This window comes from Hibiscus syriacus, unplaced genomic scaffold (genome assembly GCF_006381635.1).
Source record: "Hibiscus syriacus cultivar Baekdansim isolate YM2019G1 unplaced genomic scaffold, ASM638163v2 tig00111783_pilon, whole genome shotgun sequence".
In the NCBI taxonomy this organism is placed as follows: Eukaryota; Viridiplantae; Streptophyta; class Magnoliopsida; order Malvales; family Malvaceae; genus Hibiscus; species Hibiscus syriacus.
This window is the reverse complement of record NW_024063178.1, coordinates 3101868-3109644: the sequence shown is the minus strand read 5'-3', so window position 1 is coordinate 3109644 and position 7777 is coordinate 3101868. Positions and strand designations below refer to the sequence as shown.

The following is a 7777-nucleotide window of genomic DNA, read 5'->3' as shown; positions in this document are numbered from 1 at the left end:
GAAACCGGTTTTGTCAAACTTCAACCTGTTATATTGTTATGTATCGATACTTCTTTGCAAGGTATCGATATCTACTGACAAGCTAAGTTTACCGATTGCCAATTTTTTTAATATTTCTTCATAATTTCTACCTATAACATTATTATTAATCAACATTTTTGATAATACTAAACTGACTTTATTAAATATTTTATTGTGTTTCCGGTAACGCCGTATATTAACAATATATTAGTATGCATTTTATGAGATAACCCCTAACTATACGGTATTAAATACCGAAAATATTCGAAAGCCAGCAATATAAATTTAGGGCTTCAATTTCGACTTATTGCAGGTTTAATCAGTTGGAAAAAAATGGACAATTTGTTGCTTACCGAAGAGAAGGATCCTTATGTTTTACGCCTGCTCAACAAATACTACAATCAGACAAACGGGAACAATGGCCGGGACGACGGTGACTATAATACGTTTTTCCTTCATTTTAAAGCCTCGATTCTCCGATCAATTCAAAAGCGGACTTCAATGTTTTCGGTTACTGATGATATTCTGAGATCGTTTGTCATCATCGAGGAAATGGACCGCCAACAAGGTGTTCCTCCCTCCGACGCATTGCGGGAAGCCTTTTCCGCCGTCGCAGTTCATCGAACTCTCTGCTGGTTGTCTCGCTCGTGGGCCGAATACTTCGATTCTGTTAGAAGAATATGGTGGAAGTTAATTAAGGATTTGGAGGTGTCGGATTCCTCCGGCCTTCTTTCTCCCGGATTAGCTAATTGGAGAAAGGAAGTCGAAGCGGCACTATGGGATCGGGAAACCGCTCAGAGACTGTCTCGTATTAATACTCTGGACAAAGCGCAGCATCGTATTAAGGTTTATTTGAGGGAGGTCTTCGATTCAATAAGTGCCACTGCTCATGATGTTGCCTATGCTCCTGCTTATGCTCATACTGAAGGGAACGGTAGGTTTACTTCTCTTCTTTTGATTTTAGTCCAAGTAAGTTTTAATGTTGTTTTATTATGCTATTGTGTATATGATTTTTTTTGCTGTATAATATGTTATTTTCATTTCTTTGTTGTCACTGCCCCCGCTCAAGTTCCTTCGAGTCCTTTTTGTAGCATTGATGAAGTGAACAGTAGGCTTCTATTCTTATTTTATTCTGAGTTTTATTTTGTTTTCAGGAGATTATGCCGTGCTCTGCGTGACAAGTTTGCACTATATTATGTACGTTGTTATAGGAATGTATGTAGAATGAATCTAACTCTTCTGTGTAAATTTGGCCTCCCTCAGTGGATGATGTCGTCACTGCTTCTACTGAAGTCACTTTGAGTCACCATCGCACTGACAAAGGGAACAGTAGGCTCCCCTTTTCTTCTCTGTTTTTTCGTTTTTTTCATTTTAATCCAAGTAACAATCTTAATTTTGTTTTATAATGCTATTCCTTGTATGATTTATTTTTTATATAGCATTTTAGTCTTAGAAGGTATGTGGAATGAATCTAACTCAATTTTCCTCCCACAGTGGATGATGTTATCAGTGCTTCTGTTCAAGCCCCCTCGAGCCTTAATCAGAGCACTGACCAAGGGAATGGTAGTCTTCTTTTCCTTTTCATTTTATTCCAAGTAAAAGTTTAATTTTGGTCTATTATGCTATGCTATGTATGATTAATTTCCAATATTGTATGTTGATCAAAGAATGTATGTGAAATGTATTTAGCTCAATTCTGTGTAAATTTGTCTCTGCTTTGCTCAAGTTCGTTTGAGTCATCATCATAGCACTGTCAAAGGTTACAGTAGGCTTCTCTTCTCTGTTTTTGTTTTCTTTTCAAATTATTACTAATTTTAATTTGCAGTACAATATGCTGGTCTAAGAATCCATGTTGAGTGAATCTAATTCAATTCTGTGTAAATTTTTGCCTCCCACAGTGGATGAAGTTGTCTCTACTCCTAAAGTCCCTTCGAGTCCTCATTCTTTCACCGACAAAGGGAATGGTAGGCTTCTCCTCTCTTCTCTTTCCTTCTTTTACTCCATGATTGAGTTTTAATTTGGTTGTAGTTGGTTATGCTATGCTATGAATGATGAATTCGTAGTTTAAGATGTTGGTCTAAGAAGGTATGTTGAATGAATCTATCTCTATGTAATTTTGTCTTCTGTAGTAGGTAATGTTGTCTCTGCTTCTGCTCATGACCCTTTGAGTCGTTGTCATTACAGTGATGAAGGGAATGATTGGCTTCTCTTCTTTTTCTTTTTAGTGCAAGCAAAAGTCTTAATTTTATTTTCACGACATCATGCGGTATCATGTATGATTAATTTGCAGTACATTTTTTTGGTCTAAGAATGTATGTAAGTGAATCTAACTCGACTCTGTGCAAATTTTGCATCCAAAAGTGTGTAATGCAGTCTCTGCTCCTGCTCAAGTCCCTTCGGGGTCTCCTGTTGCACTGACAAAGGGAATTGTAGGTTTCTTTGTTCTTTCCTCCTTTTTCTTTTTCTTACAAGTAGAAGACTTAATTTTGTTTTCAGGAGATTATGCTATGCAATGTGATTAATTTGCAGTACAGTATTTTGGTCTAAGAATAGATGTAGGATGCATCTTACTCAATTCTTTGTGTAAATTGTGTTCCACAGTGGATAATGCAGTCTCTGCTTCTGCTCATGTCTCGTTGTGTACTCATCTAAGCACCAACCATGGGAATGGTAGGATTCTCTTCTCATCCTGTTTTTCATTTATTCTAAGTAAAAGTCCTAGTTTAGTTTTCTGGAGAATATGCTATGTTATGCATGATTAATTTACAGCACAAGATGTTTGTTTTAGAATGAATTTAGAATGAATATAATCCAAGTCCTCGCATAGTGGATAGTGCAGTCTCTACTTCTGCTCATGTCCCTTTGAGTTCTCATCCTTTTACTAATGAAGGGAATAGTACGTTTCTTATCTCTCTTTTTTTTCCATGCTATTCCAAGTAAGTCTTAATTTATTTTTCAGGAGATTATCGTATGTTATGTATGATAAATTTGCAGTACTTTATGTTGTTCTAAGAACAAATGAAGAATGAATCTAACTCAGTTCACTTTTTAAATTTGGCGTCTCACAGAGGATAATGTTGTCGCTGCTTCTGCCGAAGTACCTTTGAGCAAATGATGATGCTTCGTTGTAAATTCTTTGCATATTTTGTTTACTTGTGGTGGTAGCGTTAGCTTTTCTGGTATGTAGCATTGGGTATGGGATACTGGTGGAAGTAAATACTGAAGTACATAGTGATGGTTTAGCTTTAGCTTTTGTGGTAAAATAGCAATGTAGTGGGATACTGGTGATGCTTGAAATGACAGTGGTTTGGTGTATGAAATTCTACATATATAATCACAGCTTCCTCCTTTTTTTTATGTTGGTGTATGTATCTTCCCACTTCGACATTTTGAAAGTGGTCCCTAATTTGGATGTGTTGTTTGATTCCCTAGTTTGATTGTGATGGCAACTAACACCATCATGCTAATTGTTGGTTTCATCCACTGCCCTATTATTGGAGGAAGTAAGATCTTGAAAACACATCCAATAAACTCTTGTTAAACCACTATAATCGAACCGTTCAATCAACATAGGCTTAAGACACCTGATTGGTCTGATTTAACATAGGTTGGTTCGGTCATTTTAAGAAGTTCTTTTAGTTTTATCAAAACTCTAAACCGAATCAGTTAAATTGACCGTTTTGATATGAAGTAATCGCTCAAACCTTATTTTTAACTATATATCATGCGTCACTTCACGAAAATATTTAGCAGTGATAATTTAATGTTTATTGATGTTTGAACACTTAAAAATATAACATTTGTAACATTAAACAATCACTAAAATATTTTTTGAAGCATAGTCCAAACAATTATTTTTATATTAAACATTTCTAAAATAAAATCAAGAATCAAATCGCCATCAAACTTGCGCGTAAGCCAACAGTTCGGTGTTATTTACACTATAACCTAAACAGTTGAACACCGACAATGGTGGCCTTCTTTTTATTGTTTTTATATATGGAAGCTATGATTAATTATTCCTTCCATTGATTGGTCTAAGTATATTATCGTGTGGCACTTTTCTCCAGCTATTATATCTAATAAGTTAATGTCTTGTTTGGATGTCATACATCCTACGGACCCAGTAATTGTGTTTCCATTCTTCCTATTTGTATTTCTCGTGCACTTAAAAAATACTTTTATATGATAATGACGAATTAGTTGAGTTTTAATCAATGTTTTTAAAATCGGACCGGACATTGAACCGGTGAAGGTACTGGTTCACTGGTTCAACTGGGTTCAACCGCGGTTGAACCCCCGGTTGAACCGGATTTTATATAAAATAATTTTTTTTTAATTTTACATAATATTCAAAGCAATATTAATATATATGTAACACTTTTTTTAAGTTTACAATATTAAAAGGTATAAAAATATCACAAATCATATCATATATAAATTAAAAACCATAAAATCAAGTGAAACAAAATGATTCAAATCAACTACAACATAATATTTAAGGTAAAACATATTAAATAATAAATATAATTATATAAAAATAATCAAAAAAATAAAATTGGGGCTTAAAAAAAGCATAACAAATGATGTCATTTGGTTTATTTTTTTTTAAAAAACAATCACACATGCCTAAGAAACATAGAAGAGCATCCCAAAAGTTTAAAGAGTAAAAATATGAGAACAAAACAATCTCACATGACTAAGAAACATAGAAGAGCATCCCAACTTACTTCTATAAATAATAGAGGTAATTTGACATTCAAAATCATGAAGACTTTTGGTGATCATAGAGTGAATTATTCTTTCGCTTCAATTGAGTTCAAATTTTAGGCTTTAATCGAACTTCTAAATTTTTTTTGAGTTCGAGCCTTTTCGAGTTCAAGTTTTAATATTATATTTCGTGTTCGAGTTGAACTTGATAAGTGTTAGCTCGTGAGTTTTTTAGTCGAGTTGAGCTTACTTTTAAAGTTTTCGAATTCGAGTCGAGCTCAGCAATACTCGAATTTGGCTTGGCTCGTTGAACAAACGACGTCGTTTGGTTTAATTTTTTTAAAAAGAAAAAAAGTGAACCGACGGTTCAAACTGGTTTTGCCGGTTTTCAGCCAGTTCACCCCGGTTTTACCGGTTTTCAGCCGGTTCATTGTCAGTCCGGTTTTGTGAGGTAATCGGATTAGACAGACCACTGGTTCACGGTTTAACCGGTTGAACCAGCCGGTCCGGTCCGGTTTTGATAACTATGGTTTTAGTCCAATTAATATTAGCTTGGTTTGTTAGAAGTGGTTATTGTTGTCAATGCATTGCCATCACATGCATGCAACAGAAGACCATCTCTTGGCTTGGAATTGGACCTCTATATACATGGGGCGGTGTGTATTTTTTATGAAAGATAATTAGGCACTGTTGGGTTTGTAGTGTTTGATAATTTGACGTCATCGTATTGGTGTCTGCGAGCGCCCACCGGAGCTGACCTTTTTCCCTTTGGATGCATTGCATGGAATGGTTCAATTATTGTATAACTCATCGCTTCTTTTCACGACTATATATGGGTTAATTCCGCTTATGTCCCTAATCTATTGTCTAGATTTTAAATTAGTTTCTAAATTTTAAAATGTTCTAATTATGTTCTCATAATACTGGAGACGGAACTTTGTATAATACTGGAGAGGTGAATTAGATTTAATACTTTATTTTTTTAGTATAATTGTTTTATTTACGTCTCTTCTAATTTTAAAACTAGGTAAATTAAGTTGTTACCTATCATTTTTAGTTTAAATACATTTCTAGGTTTATTAAATAAAATATGTCATAATCTTTACGTATTTTATTTTAAACTGATGATTTAACAACTAAAATTCGATCATTTATTTTACTTTTATTTAAATTTGCTCCACAAAATTAATTTTTACATAGATTATGTTCCCTATACTACATGATTTTGTCATAATAAAAAAATAATATCAAATAAAATTTAAAATACATTCTTTTTATTTTAATAGACTCATTTTTTATTAAACACGATAAATCCAAACTACTCATATAATAAACGTATATATATATATATATATATATATAATTTGATTTTCACATGCTAAGTATCTTTTACATAAAATTTTAATTTGTATTTCATATTCGAACTATTCAATGACCTGACTAAAGAATTTAATTGATTTAACCTTTTTTTTTTGTTTTGTTAATCAATTTCCTTCTTCACATATTAAAACCAATGCTATGACAAATTAGAACCTTCATTTATTTATTTATTAGAACTACGATAAAATACATTTTTGCAAGCTCGGAAAGAACCCCAAACCACCACCACCACTACTACCGCCACCGCCATTGAACTCGTTAATCATTCATGATTTCTAGAACTCTTAAAAGAAATATAAAAATAAATAAAATTCACAAATGACTCCATTTTGAACAAGTAACATGAGAGATTATTATTTTTAAAAAAAACATGAGAGCTTATTAGTATCTTCGAGATCAAACTATATGCAGTTCACCAACGCTTTCTTCCTCACATGATTGAGCACCCTTGTGGGTTTTCATCACTAAAACTTCCACCGCCACGTCCACCGCCATAAGTGTAACCGTTGTAGTATCCGCCGCCGCTTCCCCAGCTATCATAGACCGGCCTACCAATAGTCTCGTAATTTTGAAACGGTTGTTGAGATGGTCCACCGTAATAGCTAGGTCCACCACAATAGCTAGGCCCCACACCACCATAGCCATCCATATATGAATACCCAATCGCATACGCCACTGGCGGTAAAGGAGCCGCTTCCATAGCCTTCGCCGCCGGCGCGGGCGCCGCCTCTTTGGGTTTCTCAGCCTTTTTCTCCCAACCCTCTTTAGGCTTCTCAGCTTCTTTTGGTTTCTCGGCCTTCTTCTCCCCAGACTCTTTAGGCTTCTCAGCTTCTTTCGGCTTTTCGGCTTTCTTCTCGGCCTCTTTCGGCTTCTCAGGTTTCTTCTCGGCCTCTTTCGACTTCTCGGACTTCTTCTCCGCCTCTTTCGGCTTCTCCGGCTCCTTGGGTTTCGCCGACGACTTGATCTCAATGCTCTTGACGGATCCGCCACCTTTGTAGCATATCTTGTCCCTGATCTTCTCCGGGCTACAACAAATGACAGTGATGGTCACAGTGTTGGCCTTTTCATCGTATATCTGGTCTCGTATTTCTCTTGTTCATAACAGAAAAAAAAAACATAAACTCAGACACCAGTTTTGAGAACTTCAGTTCAATGATCGACCAACTGAGTAAAAGAAAACTCACGGGGGAATTTACAGAGCATTTTCTTGACCTTCTTGTAGCATTTGAAGCACTGAAGGTCCACCTTCAGCACCATTATGGTCACCTACAAAGCTCACCACTTATCAGAATGCATGGTGAAAAAAAATGAAAACAAAAAATTCAAACGAAAGAGAGAACGAACCTTCTCGGCCATAGCTTCGATTCCCTCACTGATCTGATCTTGAAGAAAACGAAGCAAGTCTAGCAACCGAGGGGGTTTATATATAAATCAACTTGGGCTGTGTTTGAAATGACACGTGGAGGGTGATGATTGGGAATAAGATATTGATGTTGTCGTTATTAGAAACTGAAGAGGGTGGAAGGCAGCTTTCGATTGCTGACTTTCAAAGGCTACCGCGTGATATGGCGTTGATTAACACATCATGTTATGGGTACATTTCACCTTCCAATCTAACTTATTATATCATAATTATTTTTTATTAATTTGTAGTGATTATAAATTA

General features: G+C 35.2%; 2 protein-coding genes across 2 annotated transcripts; one reads left to right on the top strand and one right to left on the bottom strand.

Annotated features, from left to right (window-relative positions):
* The first annotated feature begins 324 nt into the window (after positions 1-324).
* On the top strand, positions 325-3376 carry LOC120170605. The gene is made up of 7 exons (XM_039178546.1): positions 325-955; positions 1285-1350; positions 1516-1584; positions 1920-1985; positions 2383-2450; positions 2623-2691; positions 3090-3376. The coding sequence occupies exons 1-6, from the start codon at positions 355-357 to the stop codon at positions 2671-2673; spliced, it is 921 nt and encodes a 306-aa protein (XP_039034477.1). The 5' UTR covers positions 325-354; the 3' UTR covers positions 2674-2691; positions 3090-3376.
* A 3103-nt stretch (positions 3377-6479) lies between these two features.
* Positions 6480-7515, bottom strand: LOC120170546 (heavy metal-associated isoprenylated plant protein 5-like). Its single transcript, XM_039178500.1, has 3 exons — positions 7456-7515; positions 7296-7377; positions 6480-7200 (listed from the first exon to the last, which is right to left on the bottom strand). Exons 1-3 carry the CDS (start codon positions 7465-7467, stop codon positions 6542-6544), a joined length of 753 nt encoding a protein of 250 aa, XP_039034431.1. The 5' UTR covers positions 7468-7515; the 3' UTR covers positions 6480-6541.
* Positions 7516-7777: the final 262 nt, after the last annotated feature.

Excerpts from the sequence above, each read along its gene's own strand:
- LOC120170605 (XM_039178546.1), top strand. The coding sequence starts at position 355 with ATGGACAATTTGTTGCTTACCGAAGAGAAGGATCCTTATGTTTTACGC. Across the intron at positions 1,351-1,515 it reads TCGCACTGACAAAGGGAACA|TGGATGATGTTATCAGTGCT; the intron begins GTAGGCTCCCCT and ends TTCCTCCCACAG. Across the intron at positions 1,585-1,919 it reads GAGCACTGACCAAGGGAATG|TGGATGAAGTTGTCTCTACT; the intron begins GTAGTCTTCTTT and ends TGCCTCCCACAG.
- LOC120170546 (XM_039178500.1), bottom strand. Across the intron at positions 7,201-7,295 it reads AATGCTCTGTAAATTCCCCC|AAATACGAGACCAGATATAC; the intron begins GTGAGTTTTCTT and ends TATGAACAAGAG.